Here is a 17,648-nt window from a genome sequence, read left to right on the forward strand (position 1 = left end):
CAGGCCGCAGTTCGGAGGTGTCTGGCTTGCTTCATTACCGCCTTTCAGGTCTGAGGCGTGACAGGCAGGGACGGTCTCAGGCTGGCGTAGTGTTGATTCCTTGTGGTATCTTTTCCATTTTTATCGGAAGAAAAACGTACTAGTAAGATCATGCAAGTAACGTTTTGTGATGTGTATTCTGTGTGTTAATGGTTTTTTCGTTTATTTTTCTTTTAACAGATGGCAAGTGGAGGCCAGAAACGGATAATCCAATTAACTGGATTTAAAAAGAAAGAGAAGGCGGCACTACTCCAATGTCTGTTCAGACTGGACTGTGTAGTTTTAGATAATAAGGTAATGTTCACCAAAGTACCTGATGTGATGCTTACAGTAGAAAGAAAAACGTGCAAGCATCAAAGAAAGGACTGTGCTGTAGTTTAGAGTTGTGTATGAATAGCCGGACAGTTAAACTGTTTTCAGCGATACAATGGTGGTGTTTTGTTTTTTGTTTTATTAGAAATACAGAAATTGTACACATCTTATAGCAAAAAAGCTGTGCAAGAGTGAAAAGTTCTTAGCTGCCTGTGCTGCAGGTGAGTAAAAGATTTGCTGTGAAGTTTCATAGGATAGTAACATAGGACTGGAAAGGATGCTTACTTAAAGGGTTGCTGATTGCTGGGTTGCTGTTTTCATTTCATGAATGAACTGTCTTACAAACCCTCCTTCTTGTTCTGTTAACCTCAATTTTTAGCATAGTATGACATTCTAATTATGATTTTTTTCTTTCTGTTTTGGAATTTTTCCTAACTGGTATTTCTGTTGTCTTGCTTTATTTAATCTGCGCCAAATTCATGTGCCACATCCGCTGGTAAAGGTCACTGTCTCTAAGTTCCTGTTTATGCAGCAAGAGAAAATTCCAGACTTTTGCCATTCTGACACAAGCCTGGTCTTTCCTCTGGCTTTTCTTCTACCTGAGACCTGGTGCTGAAATCCCATACAGAAGCAACTAAAATGTTTTAGAATGAGAGTTCTGCATAGACATATGAGACAGGAAAGATTTTATAATAAGTTTAGAAAATCTTGTGGAGTTATGAAATTTCACAACACTAGTCTATTAACTGGTTAAAAATGATCTTTATTTTCCCTGTATCATATTATACAAGGTGTTGAAGCAATTTTTAGGATAAATAAATTTAAGGCAAAACAGAGAGAAATACCTAAATCTAGATTTATGTTTAAAGATACAAGTAAGTGTCTCAATTTCATGTTTGTGCTTGCATTCCATATTAGTAGGCATTTGCAGTCCTCTATCGCTGCTAGAACGTAGACGTTTGTGTGTATATAGGTAGATAGATGATTCCTTGAACTAAGGTAAAGTTCTGGTCGTACTCTAATCAAACAGGAAATAGACAAACAGTTTGCATGAGGGAAACAAAATGCAGATTAATATATTCTTGGGATTTAAAACATCTGGATGTGTTTTCTTCAAGTGAGTGGAAACGGTAGTGTCCGTGTGGCAGCGCAAAACTCTTGTTGTGTTTCTCCACCTGCAAACATTTCCCCAAACCATCTAGTGCTTTTTAATCCAGGAATAGATGCTGTTTCTGCATAATCGTTGCTCTTGCCCTTGATGGCAGAGGGAAGGTGTTCACTCTTATGGCGTTTTTTCCCAAGAAAGTGGAAAAGATAGTGTTCAGGCTCATTCAGAACTCCCTAGAGGAGGTCAGAAGTACTGACAAGGATGCCAGTCTTCAGTGACTTCCTAGCAGACAGGAGTTTTGAGATGGAAACTTAGAAGTGAAACTGATTTTAGCGCACACGTTGTGTACGACGTACCTTTTCCAGTCATGCATCTACTGGTACCTGTGCTGGGATAGGCAGAAGTACCATCTGTGCTCCTGCACTGAGACATTTTGCCAGCGAACCCTGCTGTTCTGTGAAACCAATTAGGTTCACACAGTTCGAGTCAATCTCTCTTGCAGTTCTTTCTGTAGGTAGAGTTTCAATACAGGAGCAGGGTACTAACCACGGCTCATGACCTGAACCTGTAAGAAGAGAGAGGCATAGAAAAAGGGGAAGATCATTACGCGCAGTATCAAAAGCGTCCTTGTGGAAGATCAAAGAGGAGAGGCGGAGGAGGTGGAGCCAAGGGATGAGAGAAAAGAGTGTGAAAAGAAGAAAGGGGAAAGACAAAAGTCTGATTCGTATCCCCCTAATATTGGTATTCACCACACTCGCAGTGTGAGTAATGTGAAGAATATATAAAAGAAACAGCTGACATGCTAAAACCCTTGCTCCTCTTAATAATTGGTGGTAAAATATTTCTCAATTTTAGTATGTTTTTAGTACTTTTGTCAAAGTGCCAAATGATACTAAAAATAAAGGGTTAAGCAAAGTCCTGTGGAAGTCAGAACAAAATCTGGGAAGCTGAGAACTTCCGTTTGCAGATTTCTGAGGAGTTAGACAAGTCTAGGAAGGGTAAAAAGGTACTTCATCGTTAAAAGAAAACAAAACGATCATTTTCAGTGGCATTGTGAGATTTGTGATTCCAGAGTGTGAAAAGGAGAACTCTTGTAGTAAGAAGTTTTTAAAATGGTACTTACAATTCCAGATTTTATTTGCACAAGAAAGGTTCAAGTTAATTTTATATTGGATCTTGAGTTGATTGCTGATTGTCTGCACAAAAAATCTTCTGTGGTTGACAGTACATTTGCTTTTTAGGGAAGTGGATACTAACTAAGGAGTACATAATTAATAGTGCTGAAAGTGGCAGATGGCTTGATGAAACAACGTACGAATGGGGATATGAAATTGAAAAAGACACCCATTATTCACCTCAAATGCAATCTGCACCTAGAAGATGGCGCGAAGAACTGACACGCTCTCGTACTCCAGGGGCTTTCCACAGATGGAAAGTTGTCCTCCCTGTTAAGGAAGGTGATAAACAAATGGCATCCATTAGAAGGTAGGAGGATATATCTTAAAGGTTAAGTAATGAATGATGGAACTCATGTTGTATGGTCGAACATGTTTTTGTTCTTCCACAGTTAATTTGGTCCATAACAACCTCCAGCTCTTCGAATTTTGAATTGTTTTCACTTACATACTTCCATGCTTTTTATAATAAAATCACTTTTAATCTTTAACATCATAAAAGTAACACGTGTTCACATGTTGGCATCTTAATAAACTGCTTACAGAAACTTTCTTCATGAGGCAAGTGCATACGCTTGTATTTTTTATCAATAATGGTTTATTTTGTGTGGCCTTTGCATTCAAATAGTAGCTGGAACTATGTGTTATTTCACTTGGGTGGGTGACCTGAGCCATCTGCGCTCTGTGCAGTGTGCCACACTGAGACTGACCTGATGGGTTTTTGTGTCACATCTATGCAACAGCTTTGAGTACTTTTGGAGACCTAATCTGTACTGTCTACCTAAGTTAGGTAGATAGATGTGAAAGGGCAAAACACTGTCAGGAGTGAGTCTGGGCATGCCACAGGCGTGCAGGGAGGTGCAGTTCGCGTGGTTGATGGAGCGCTGCATTGCAGCATGCCTGTCTGCAGCTCATAAAGACAAAGAGAGATGAGGTGGAAGTTACCCTCTTTGATTTTGCCAGCGGAGGGCTTTCTAAGTATGCTTGTTCCTGGGCTGAGCAGGGGAGTTTACTAGGTGCTATGTAAGATGCAGTCATCTTGCCACACTTCTACAAATGCTGGTTCTTTTTCTGTGAAAACCACTTAGGCATATCTTCACGATAACCCTGTTGAAATGCTGTCTTGCACAACTGTTCGCTGTAGAAATAACCTTTAACAGGAACTACAGCAGCAAGACAGGTGAACAGGCAGTGTTGTGGAAGGAATCTTTTTCCAGACGCTCCTATATGCTAACATGGGGATCCCTTTACTCAGTCCAAAAACACTGGAAGGCAGACACTTTTTGTCTCCAGCAAGTACTGTTTCCAGTCATGAAGACCACTGTAGCTTTGGGAAAAGACTGGTTTTTTCTCTAATATTTACAACGCTGTGCCTTTTTTTCCCCCCTTCTATGCATTTCGTGCCTTTAGTGCCTAGCTGTTGGATGGGTAAGTGTGTGAGACCAGCATCATTTTCTTATTACATACCTGGATTATGAAAAATAAAACATATATCCAGCAACTCAAGAGATCATATTTTTTCCGCCATTTTTTTTGCCTGACATCTTTTTTGAAAGATAGGAAAGCAGTGTTACAGCAGTGCAGCTCTGGAAATTGCCTGAGGGGAAACTTAGATCTAATAGTGTCCCAAAGACAAACAGATCTGTTTCCTGTGGGTGATAATGGACAGCACCAAATGCTATAAATTACTCCAAAATGAAGTAAAAATATGTATTTGTGTAATGAAAGTGTCATGTTATAGTTCAGGAAAAGAGTGTTCCATTTTTGGTAAACCATTTAATTTATTACAAAACTTAGCTGAAAAGATCATCACCATTGTGGGGAACATAACGCAATAAATTACAGCTGCTGTCACCCAATTTGATCTTAGAAAATGCATAAAGCTTTCTATCAGATATGTAAGAGGTTGATTCCTTGATTTTAATTAATAGTGTTGAATTGTGAAGAGGAGGTTTTCTTGTTAAGTGGGTTCTTTTCTGAACACTGTTAAGCACACTTGTATTCTTCTAATGAACACTGGGCAGTTCCTTACATTGCGAGCCCTTGTTCTCTTGCACTTGCATGCTTGTGGTTTGTGAATTTTTAAGTCACTTTAGGCAGTATTAATATAATATAATGCAGTAAATACATTTTTCCAAATATGTTTATTTAGAGTTCTTCAAGCTGGAAAGGCAACCATATGTTCATCTCCAAATGGAGAACGCAATATAACTCATATATTCATCAATAATAGAATTTTTCTTAAGCAAAACAAAAAACGTCCCTCTGAAGCTCGATACTACCCTTTGCAGTATCTAGGAGATTACCTTTTTGAGGTAAGTAAATTAAAAAACATGTCTAAAATTAGATTTTCTTTGTTGTTAGCAATTAATGTCAGGTTTACTGATAATTAATAACTAAGGGCAATATGATAAGCCTGAATATTTTGTAATTTGCATAAAGGAAACACAACTTTCTGATTCTGGGACCGTTTATCCAGAAGAGAAGGTTCATGAATATGTATAAACCCCTGAAGGGAGGGTTCAAAGAGGACAGAGCCAGGCTGTTGTCTCTGTTGCTCTCTGGCAGTGGACACAAACAGAAGCGCAGGAGGTTCTGTCTGAAAGTCAGGAATGCTTTTTTTTTTTTTTTTACTGTGAGGATGGTAGAGCTGTGATGAAGAGGCTGTGGAGACTTCATGCTGGGTGATATCCAAAAGCTGTCTGGGCATGGTCCTGAGCAGCTGGCTCTAGGAGACCCTCTTTGGGCTGCGATTTTGGTCCAGGTGATCTCCAGAGATACCTTCTGACTTCAACCATTCTGCAATAGAAAAATTGTCTTTCCAAAAGCAGTGTTCTTTTTCAGACCAGAAATAACACCAAGGAAGCATCAGAATCCCAGACTGGTGAGGTTGGAAGGCATGAGCAGGGTGCCCAGGATGGTGTCCAGGCAGGTTTGGGATCTGTCCAGAGGAGGAGACTCCACACCCTCTCTGGGCAGCCTGGGCCAGGGCTCTGTCACATACATTATTTATTCTTCCTTTTCATGTTCTTGCTTGGCTCCTGCTTTGTTGATACTATTACTGGAAAAATTAATTAGACTTCCGGAGGAAGTTCCAGTGTCAAAGACTTAGAGTAACTGAATAGTAATTCACAAAATACCAAGAAACATATTATTTTTCATTTATATTCTCTTTATTTTTGTTAGGATTTCAAATGTGTGTATGTATCTGTGTACCTGTTGGGTATTTTTTTTTTTGCTGGATTTGGCAATATTGTAATGGCATCCTCATGCTTCAAGATCAATGTAATAACTTCTTTTGTCATCTGCCCTCAACTATTATTCCTTTTTTTTTTTTTGTAGTATTATACGCAGACTATGGTAAAACAGTCTATAGATAATTTTGTTAAAATTCAAATTCTTAACTCAAAGCTAGCTGTCCTGCTAGCTGTACTTCATGGCCAGGAAGAACTGGCGGTTGCAATGTGAATTTAGGAAGAGAATGGAATACTAGGCAGAGAAAATTCACTTAGACCATTTCTGTGCTAGGAATCTAATGTGCGATGATCACCTATACTCCCTTTTCAGTTAGTGCACTCAGCTTGATGCTGCAGGAGTTATAATTACCTAAAATATTTGTATGAACTGAATGTACATTTAACTCTCCATTACTGTAGAAAGATCATACTGTACTTGTAGACAAAATTAAATGAAATTTAATTTGAACTTAAGGATTCTATAAGCAACTGGCAGCTCTGTGAGAATCAATTAGCATGCCAAGGGGACTTGTTAAGCATGTCTCATGTACCAGAAGTTTATATACTGTAATGCTCCATTTGCAAAACTCCCATCCATGGAGTCAGAAGGGACGTAACTGTCTGCGTTTCAGAAAATCTTAAGAGTCCTTACAGCTCAAATCACATGATGTTCACATGTGCAAAGACTAGATTCAGCTTTGTCTCTTGCCACGTTAGAAAACCTGTCACTGTTCATGACAAAACGTGTTTTGTACTAGTCAAAAGTGTTAAATTCTTGCCAGTTCTGTGCTTCTTGGTAGAAGAGGATTCTCCAAAGTCCCTGTAATAACTTTTTTCTGTTAACTAGTCTAAAACATGAGATGGTACATCATCAGATCCACTCAGGCATGAGGACCTGGATGGACCTTATTCAAAGAGAGAGGTCACACTAGAAGTCACCATTCCAGAGAGATGGTTTGGTTTTTTGTTGTTGTTGGGTTTTGGGGGGTGTTTTTTTTTAATGTCTAAACCAGCTGCAGCATCCTGTGCAATACCAAGTGGTTCAGAGTGCTAGGTTTGCCATTCAGCTTCAAGTTGGACCAGGAGCTAAACTTACTGATAGGGCAGTGCGCTGAAGGTGGCTTTTCATCCTTCCATCTGAACTATGAGGGGACGTGTCACTGTTCAGTGAATCTACCTGTATGTGCAGAATTCACTAGAACCAGAGCTTTTTCTTTCTATTTGCCTTGACACAGAGAGAGGGATGCCTTGTGATTTGTAGTTGTTTGCTTATCATATGCACTGTTCAGAACTTTGTAGCATTTTTACCTGAACTTCTCAAAGACCTCAGAAGATTCTTTTAGTCTGGTAGTTACTCAAACTGGGATGATTTTAGTCAACTACAAACTGAAAATACTACCTTTGCAAGCAAGTAGGAACTACAGCTGTGTTTGCAACTGCAGCTATGAACTTTTGAACATTTGAAAATCCTTTGGATTCTTCAGGTCAAAGCATATAATTTGCTTTTCTGTTTTAATGAGCAATAAAGCTGTTAGAAAAGAGTGAGAAGAGGGTTGAAAGGCCTTAATGTTTACACTCTGGATAAAACACACATCAGCATGGGATCTCAGTCTAGTGCTTACTCTCTTAATGAAACTTACTCAGGGAAACTGCTCTATTACACCTTTCAGCTAAGATAGACATTTACATTTAATAGAGGAATGAATGTAAGGTTTTTATGGCTGCATCACCTTTTATTGATCTCTATGAGAATACAATGTTCTTTGCTATGCAACCTGAATTCCTCCCAGGTGTGATAACGGGTTTCCATCTTAACCAGTCCATTAACTTGCACGTATCTTTTTTTTCTTAGATTTCATTAAAGTAACTCACCTCAGAGGCCAAAAGAGCCTTAGCTTTCTATTTAAATGCATCTGAAGAACTCAGAAAACTGCCAAGACTCCTAGTCTCTAAAAGGAAAATAATAAAACATAGACAATCAAATCACAGCACTTGTCCAAATGTATTAGATGGACGTGCTCTCCCACCCAGAAGTACTTGGCACATAATTCATTAGAACATTCCATCTTTGTAAATTTGTAGTCCTGCTATTCGACTGCTACTTCTAATGTAAATAAATACCCCCCTTTTGCCCCTAAACACCCACACAGAGTCCAGATGTAGAATTCGGCAAAACTGTGTTTCTTCTTTTTTTTGGTGGAACTGCACTGATACGCAGACTATTCTTGTGATTTTTTTTTTTTTTTTCGAACCAGGTCTTTCCTTCATCTTTATATTTCAGCATCTGTTCTAATAATCTCAAACTCATAACTCTTGTCTTAAACTCTGTGGGCTTGTCATTAATGATTTGACCCTACAAGGTCTTGGATTTATGGGTTCATGATCCTAAAATACATGCATGATTTTGGAGAGCTAGTCTCATAGTTAAATTTAAACAGAGACTTTAAATGCTTTGTTGGATGCATGCTGGAATTCTTGAGATTTTGCCAAGATGGTGCTATAAATTGTTTGACTATAAGTATTTTTATAAGCATGTTGAAACTAATGTGCAGAAAATGCCACAAGAAGTAAAGTTAATGCATGTTCAGTTATCCCTGGCTCATCAAAAGCTATTTAGTCTTAGCAAGTTACCGGTATTTATGTGGAAATACAGTTATGCACATGCCAGATACTTTTGGTTTGAATTACACGTTTAAGAGAAAATCTGAAAACAGGATGAAACGTGTGCAGCATTTGAAACTTTATCTTGAAAACTTAAAAGTATGAATTTTTGGTGGCTTACATCTTGTCACCGCATGCACTGATGGGTTGTTTTGCCTACTGTTATTTTCCATGTTTCCCATACTTGGTATCACCCACCAGATTTAGGTGTTGGAATTAGAAGGCAACCTACCCCAAGCCTTCCACACCTGCTAGTGGTGGCCAGTTTGCAGCAGGAGCAGGGGGAATGCTTCACCTGTATCTGCATTCGTAAGTCATCACACTGCAGGAGCAGGCTGGTTAGGTAGTTGCTTCTGTATTTGTCTAAAACAAAGGTGGTGTTTTATTCTTAGTGTGCGTATCTTTGATGAAAAAGCATATGTTGAAACTCATGTTGTTCTCATATCCTGAAACAGGTATGTTTTGGTTGGTTTTTTTTACTAATAAAAATTATTTTGTGACTTTGCTTAGAGTCTTTTTGGAATGAGTTGGAAACCAATGTGAGAAATACTTCCTCGTTCCCTATGCCGAAGAAATAGCTGGAAACAATAGGTGGACTTAGAGAATAAATTACTAAAAAAAACCCCCCAAACAAACATTATAAATTTCAAATTACTTGTTTAGTCCAGGCTTATAAGCAAGAACTGAAAAGATTTTGTTGCAGTGGCCTTTATGCAGTGAAGGTACAGTCATAGTCAAACTGATGAAAAAATGTCTTTAAAAAAAGTCCTCACTATGTTGTTGACTAATTGAAAAGGTGTGGGCTTTGGTTTTAGTTCTTGAAAAGTCCAGACAGGTAATCCATTATGGAAACAGAGCTCTTTGTTTCTGCCATGGGGATGGGGTCAGAGTTAAAAGTCAGTCAGAAAAGATAATGATGGGAAAGCTTGTGTTGATAATTCCTGTGCTACAGCTTCCTGCAACATCAGTGTTTGTTTCCAAACCACCAGCTGTTTATCCGGCACATCATGTAGACTCTTGAACAATTATGGCATACGGGGGTTTACAGTAGAATATATAGAAAGACTTAGCACATAAAAACCAGTTTAGAGCATTAGCTTTGAAGCTAAACTAAAGTTTTGTTTTTTTTTTTTCTCTGCACAGAACGAAATACAAAATACTGAAGTTATCCAAAAGGACCATTTCCAGGCTGTACAACAAAAAGACCAAACCATGCCTAATGTGCAGCTTGCTGAAATGAAGAATGCTGTTATAAAACATATGTTTTTTGCTGCGGTAAGTAGCAATCAGTTAATGCTTTTCTAGCATAAAATATAAAATGTATGTTATTAAACTAATCTTTCATTATTGTTCTGAGCTGATAAAGTAAATATTTTAATATCTTTTGAAATAGTAATACCTTTTAACCTGCAGTGTTTAATAATCCCATATTTACCCCAGGTACTATTAGCTAAAATGTAGTTTAGTAGTGGTAGTTGGTAAGCGTGGGTGTGTGGAAGACATGGTGAAATCTTAGTAATACTATAGTAGTAGTTAATGTTGTTCAACAAAATGTCAGTGCATTACAGGCCATCTGTGGCTTTCCTGTTACCTAGCTGAATTACATTAACAGGTTTTTAAAACTAACCATGTCCAGGAGCAAGTATTTTGTTGATCCATGTGAATGTTTTTTATTACATGTAAAAAACAGAGCTAAGTGCTCTCCTTTGTTTTAATGTCACATATCTAATACTGAAAAATATGCTACATTAGTAATTAAAACCATAATTTCATATCTAGAAAAAGCAACTAAGGATATACTATCCATGTAAGTTTACAGAGATGCAGGTGATGTGTGTGTGTGTGTGTGTTTTTCTAGCAGCTTGATTACATGAAGCACTATGATTTTGTAACTGCAGAATCAGGTCATACATGAGTGCAAGTTCTTAGTAGCAAAAAGAATTAGAATTTTTAGGTCCTCAATGTGCACATTGTTTAAACACAAAATTAACGACCAGGAGACTCATGTTTCTCAAATCTATACCACTTCAAAAGCTACATCTTTTTATCAGGACTATACCCTCCAGACCTTTAAAAAACAAATGTGTTGTTGACTTTTCATGTATACTACACACTTATTACCAGATTGTCTTTCCCTCAGACTATGATGTGCAGGTGGAATAAACAGAATAAACATAATCCTAAAGACAGTCTCTCCTAAAAGACTTTTTTGGTGCCATGTATTAGTAAGATTTTAACTCTAGGCCATAGCTAATAGTAATAGTAATCCATTTTTGCACCTACTTCACATTATAGGTGACTTGCAAGAGCAATCCGATGTTTGCATTTTGCCGTAGAAAAACTGAAAATGCTTAATATTCTTTAACATGATTAAGTGGACTAAATCTAATAAATCTGTGCTTACACAACAAGCGCCTGAACAAGAAGCAGAGAGTAACAGGAAAAATGCAGAGAAAAGTTCTTTTCATTAGGTCACTGCTCCTCTTGTTTCATAGTTTTGCCATCCAAATATTAAAAAAAATAAATAAATTGCTATGTTGAATATTTCGCTTAACTGTGTTTAACAAAAGCTGCTGTTTGGGGGGGAGTTGTACAGTACTTACTGAATACATCTATTGATATCTAGTGTGCAGGCTGACTTTATCCTGTTTTACAGGCTGTTAAGCACAGGTTTGCTGCAAAAGACTGCATGAGTAAATACGGTGCAGAGGTAAGGTTTCTCATAAAGGGCATGCTGCAGATATGGAATTTTATTATGAAGTTAGGCAAACATACTTTGATAATGAAATTAGCTGTAAAAGAAACATTTTGAAATATTTTCGTCACCCAAAACTCTAATAAAATTATTAAGAGTTACAGGGCATCGTTGGAATATTTTGTTTGTTCTTAAATTCTTTATTACAAAGAAATTCTTTAATCCTGGTGGTTAAGAAAACGTCACCTGCTAATCTTAGAGGAAAAGAAGCAAAAATGCCTAAATGTGGTTTAGAGGAGCTTCAAGCACTGCCGCAGTAAAGTATACACAGCTTTTTGGAGTGTTCACCTGTTTTTGCTGTTAGGGACAGATTGAGCCGAAGGTTGTCTCACTGTAGAAAGAAAGTTGTTCTTACAGCGTAAGCCTTAAATGTCATCATGTGGGTGCCAGAGTCTACTGAAGCACAGATTGCAGATAAAATACCGTATGTTTCCCAGTCCTGTTTTCATAATTACTTTGATTTAGTTTCTTTCTTTGTACTATTTAGTTAGTTTTGTATTTTACTTCCTGTTAAGCCAAATATATGCCATAAAACAGTACAGGTCAGCAACAGGTTTTACTAAGTCTTCGTGACATCTTAAGAAAATAAATACTTCCGAAGTTTTCCTTTTTCTATTTATAATATGAAGAATAAATCTTTAAATAATGTTGAAAGTTGAAACATGACTTCTTAGTACTTAGCATTATACATAGTAGCTCTGAGCTACTGTACTTTATATGGTAACTTAAGTTATTTAAAAATTAAAATGGGGAAAGCTTAAAGGATATCTGTTAGCTTCCTGTATTTCTTGGTAGCTGAAGATCTGGTGTCTTCAAGAGCTGTTGTTAGTTACTTGATATATAGTTACTAATAAATAGTTGCTTGATATGTAAATGAGGTCCCAGTCTGACAAAACAACCTCTCAGGCTTCACAATAATCTCTTTATCTGATTTCTTTTTATTGACAAAATAAAGAAGGGAGGTGAAAAATATTTTTCAAAAATGAGCACTAAAATGCTTTTGTCATCATCCAGTGTTACCATTAATGGGTACAATGCTGTGTGCATATCTGTTACTGAACACATTTGCACTGAAATTCCACATTGATGTTTATGTTGTTGAATTTATTGGAAAAAAACTTAGGCTTTTTTAACACATGTAAGCTGAAATTGTCGTTCTGTATTCTTAATAATAATGTATTTTTTTGTTTAGGAATTTTAAGCCTACGTCTGATACTTTTCTTATGCATGATCTGCTACTGTCTCTTACTGCTTTGTGGAATATCCATTGCTAGCCTCTGCATCTGATATGGGACTTTCATAGGCAGTGTATTTATGGCTTCTTAAAACAGCTCCAGTAAACATTTCCAGTAACACCAGTGAAGTAAAATGAAACCTACAAACTAAATTAACACATTAGAACTGCATGCTATATTCAGTCATTTCTGCATCTGCTAAGAGGACTTAATTTAGCTAAGTATCCTGTTATCTGTCATCTTCCATAAAATACTTACTTTGTCAGCTTCTCTTCCACGTTATGCTAGAGAAAACACAACTTACTGTCTGTGGACCTTCATTTTCCATTTGTTTCTGCTTGAAGTTTTAAGGGTTGTACTAGCAGTTCCTGGAACTCCTCATTCCTCCTCAGCCAGGATGTGAGCCAATGCTGCTTTGTACAGGTTACTGAATATTAAGGCCCTTAATGGTTGTCTCCTGACACCCAAAATTGGTTGTCACCTCAGTTTTCTGTCATCCTTCCTTATCCCTTGCAAATAAGCTGAAAACCAGTTCTCCAGCTCTTTCTTACCTTGAATGTGAGGCAAAAGGCCTCGCGCTCTCTCAAAACAGCTTTGTTTCAGTGTATTTCCCACAGAACTCATCGATGTTGCTGTTTCTCTTAGTAACAGAATGTTCAAGACACATGTTTCAGTCACAGTATAAAAAGCCAGATGCTGGTACGATCACCAGATGAGGGCCAGTACTTGCACATACTTGTACAGGTACAATATACTGAGTCATCTTCACACATCGTAAATCCTGGCGAAGAAGTTCTTCTTTGACTGCCATTAAACGGTTTGATTGCTCTTCAGATGTGCTGTTCGTGTATAATTAACATTACAAAAGTATGAATGCAACCATTATTTCCAAAGGAAATAATGTGAAGATTTTAATAGCGTGTATATGAATGAGAAAGTTGAAATAAATGTGAGTTGCAAACGCCGGATGCACAAAGACTTGATTAAAAAACTTGTGTAGTTGAGCAGCTTTATTTGTTGTTAATATTACAGTGAATCAGAATATTACATTATGAATCAGAAATGAAATATTTGCAGAGAAATTAAATGTATCAAGCTCAGGAGGAGCGCATTCGCTGAGACTTCAGCTGTGATTTAACCCAGATTATCATTCTTTTCAGAAGTTTTCTCAGGTTCAACCTGAGTTCTCAATGTTTTTATTTTGTTACTGAAACATTTTTGGAAACTTTCTCACTAGCAGTAGTGTACACTGTAGACCTCAAAACCACAACAGGACTCAAAGTCTGTGTTAATTTAAATTTTAAACTGATTTTAAAACAAATGTTAGGATGTCTCAAGTAGCTTTATCTAATGAACATTAAGAGCCAAGTTTTTTGACAGCAGTCTTAAAGTCTACAAGATCTCAGGGACTAAAACAGCAATAAGTTACTGTAACTGTTTAATTCCCAGCGGTCCAATCAGTGATCTTTCTGCCTCTACTTCTCTCAGCTGTGGATCCCCATCCCAATTCCTTTGAATTTGCCAGAGCCTTGGGCTGTATGGTCAGACAAAATAGCTGGATTTCAAAACAGAAGTTACCAGGCAGAGGACAGCTGCCCTTTAGTTAGCAATATGCTCACAACTAGTTTGTGCATCTGAGCTTTGGCTTGATTGTGGGCTAGAAAAAAGATGTGAATAGCGGTGTAGGTGAGATCTTGAGCAGCTCCTCTTGCCTATAACTACTCTGCGGAAACAAAGATTTGCAAAGGTGAGAGTACAGACACTGACAGGGAAATGGCAGGGCAGGTACAGCATTTCATGAAAGCCATTAGATCCTTCTGGGTCCTCTGAAAGCTTGCGGAGTTAAGTGTTCTGTGATGAGTGGCAGAGAATAAGAAGGAAGCCTTGTGCCATTAAGAAGGTCTTCAGAGCTTTGAAATTCACTGGGATCAATAGCTGTGCTGTCGGTAGCATTAGCTGTTTCTCTGACGTGCTGTATGGGAATAGGAGAACTGGGGAGATAACACAGTTAACGTGGTTTATGGTTTTATAATGTGTACTTGTCAATGATGTATTTCGTGATCTTATATTTTTCTCTTTATTTTTTCAGCTGTTCAGTGGCACTAATTATCTTACTGCTCCAGCCTTATAGTGTGGGATGTACTCTGCGCTTTTGGAAATATTAACACTCCTTTGTGTACCTTTCCAGCATAAAATATAGGCAGGTTATTGAGTGCGTGAATTGTAATTTGTTTTTTTTAAAGGGTAAATGTATTCAGATCTTCTAAGAAGAAAAGCATGTTATGAAACCTGCTATCTTTTTAGTGAAAGCCCAGTTCAATAAGAGCGAAGGCCTTTCTAGATGACAGCAGCTTGTGGGATTGGGCAATAAATAATACTTCTGGTTTAATTTATCATCTATTATTATATCACCAACATTATACTTGGGCATTTGCTCTTAGTTCTTGTATGTTTTTTATTAAGCTGTTCTTTTACTTACAAAGGTTTCTTATTCCTAGGTTAAAAGTACCTACCTGTCCAGAGGCACATGGTCTATGCTTGAAGGATTAGTGGAAGAGTGTTTATTTCCTTATGTAGTCACAGAACTTGCTGCTTGTCAAAAGTACTTTACACCTCCTGTGCAACTTCTTCATTCTCTTCTCGAATTTGCCCTACTGGTGAGAAATGAAAACTGAAATATTATAAAAATAGTAGAAGAAATTGAAGTAGTATGATTTTTTTTTTCTTCTGACATTGTATTTACTGTTTTTTAGTGACGTATTCACGCTTTGCTTTGTGCTTACCAATGTGTTTGTGTTAAAAAGGGAAGAATTTAAACATTAAGAATTTTTAAAATACTATTATTTATTTACAAGCCAATGTAGTGCTCTAAATATTGTGGAAGAATTGGCCCAGAATGTTTTCTTGTTGGTTTTAGAAACAGCATTTATGTGACTTTTTTTTTTTACCCTAGTAGGCGAGAGATAGAGAGCTTAGTTGAGAACAAGATTTGTTCCAAGCAGTGATGCATTCAGCTGGAATATGTTTCCTTTTTTTTGTAAACTCTGAATTTCGCTGTTTGTAGTTATTCATTAAATTGCAAATTACTTCACTGATTAAATTTGGTCACTTGGGATTATAAGGAATAAAGACAATTTATGTAAGCTCTTAGGAATTTTGGATCTTTGGGCAGTGTGGAGCTAATATTATTTTCTCGTTTTATTGCAGGGAAATACTGATGCAATATTTTATGCTAAACTCTGTCACATTTTGTACCTTGTTCTGCAACTTGATCCTCCTTGGAAGTCCTCAACTATGTTAAAGTATTACTTGGATCTTCTTCAGTGTCCTATCTGTAAGAAAGGCACATGGTCCTTGATAGAGATGCTTGTAAGGTAAGAAAGTTGAATGATGTGTCGGATGCAATAGTTATGTTATCCCAGACTAAGGGACGAGGAGGAGAGCTGTAATTCCATTGTATCAAACTCACATTTTCACTAGAACAAGTTAACTCTGAAGCTCAAAGTGTAACAGATTTGGAGCTTTTATTTGATGTTTCAGTAAATGTTAGCTCACAGGCAGAGGGTTGCTTTTTGGGGGTTTTTTTGGTGGTAGTGTATTTGAAAGGAAAAAATGGACAATTTTTGTCCTCCTTCCTTTTTTAAAAATTATTTATTCTTTTAAGCTTTCCACAAAGTATAATAGTCTATGTATTATTGTTCTTCTAGTGCGAATGTGTGTATGTGCACACATGCTCGTATGTATCCGCAGCTGCAAAGCAAATTCCAGTCTTATGAAACATGAAGCTTCATGTTTTATGGATTGAAATGATAAAGTTTACCTTCTTGTTGAGGAAAGCTGATTATATCTGACACATCTACAAATACAGGACTCAGTACACAGGAGCTGTTTGGGTGGTTAGTCTATGCTTTAGCCTGAGAACTCGTTTTTTGTAGTTTACATTAATAGAAATTAATTCTTCCATTCCCTTGGAAGAGAAACTGTACCTCTTCTTATTACTGTCATAAAACCTTATAGTTTGATACAACCATAATTACAGATACATGAATGTTTATGATTGCAAGCATGCCTGTAGTCTGGAAAGGCATTGAATCACTGTACTTGAATCACTTTAGTTGGACATTTAATAGTTTTTTTTAAGAACATGTCCCAGGGAATGAAAGAGAATTGGTCTTTTAGACAAAGTATTTTATCTTTCAGTACTTACTGGCAGAATGTGAATACCCAGCAGAGCAAGCAGTTGTATGCCTGTTGGTTCTAGTATTCAAAATTCTAGCCAAAAAAATTGCATTCGCACTTTGTTTCAGGATTATCTCCACCATGTTAGACCATCATGAGGTATGATCATAAACTGCAGTCCTGTCAAATAGTATGTGTGAACTGTTCTCTGAACTACACTTTGTAGGAGGTTACAATATCTGTAAGGTATTACAAGACTACCCTGAAATTGAAGGATTTTATAGAAGTACTCTTAAATTCAGTAATTGCAGAGTACCTCCAGCCGAGACAGAAAAATCAAATGCAGTTAAATAATTTACCTGACGTTATAATACAAAATCTGCACCTAAAATTCAAAGCCCCAGTCACAAATTTGTAGGTTTTGTTTGTTGGGGGTTTTTTTTTAATACAACTTTAAAACCAGAAAGTTAGGATTTAAAATGATGAATGTTTCTGGGGAGCAAGGTATTTCCGTGTCAAAATTGTCAAAAGTCAGAGATTACTTTTTTGCTGATAGATCAGACTATGATTTCTGTCACACAAATGGATTTTTCGGTGTTTATTTTTCAGGTCTTGCCTTTGTTGTGAAACCATTTGTCATGCAGTCCCTCTTTCAGGGAGAGGTGATGAACAGAGGATAGTTCACAAAACATTATTGAAGTTTTTCTTTGATGTAGTAAAAGCTGAAGTAGAGTTTCTTAAAGAAAGGTGGGTTTTATAGGATAATACTTTCTTACCCCTTTTTCACAATTTCATGTGCACTTCTGTACCTAGAGCAGGCTGCATCCTGTTTTTTGTCCGTTTTAAGATACTGTCTTACAGAAATGGCAGTTTAGCATTTCCTTTTATATTTCTCAGTTCTTAAGGTTTTGTTGTAATTTTGTCGCGGTTTGAGAAGGGGGGCTGTTT

The 17,648-nt window shown here is 37.1% G+C and overlaps 1 protein-coding gene across 1 annotated transcript; it reads left to right on the forward strand.

Moving 5' to 3' along the window:
- Positions 1-219: 219 nt before the first annotated feature.
- LOC104488673 (ankyrin repeat domain-containing protein 32-like) lies at positions 220-17,447 on the forward strand (the record flags this gene model as incomplete). The annotated part of the gene is made up of 9 exons (XM_010145861.1): positions 220-333; positions 497-572; positions 2,701-2,944; positions 4,787-4,949; positions 9,675-9,806; positions 11,188-11,241; positions 15,020-15,178; positions 15,729-15,895; positions 17,310-17,447. Coding segments are annotated over exons 1-9 (1,247 nt in total), but the record flags the coding sequence as incomplete, so codon positions are not given.
- Positions 17,448-17,648: the final 201 nt, after the last annotated feature.

Source organism: Buceros rhinoceros, unplaced genomic scaffold (assembly GCF_000710305.1).
Source record: "Buceros rhinoceros silvestris isolate BGI_N320 unplaced genomic scaffold, ASM71030v1 scaffold23451, whole genome shotgun sequence".
Lineage (NCBI taxonomy): Eukaryota > Metazoa > Chordata > Aves > Bucerotiformes > Bucerotidae > Buceros > Buceros rhinoceros.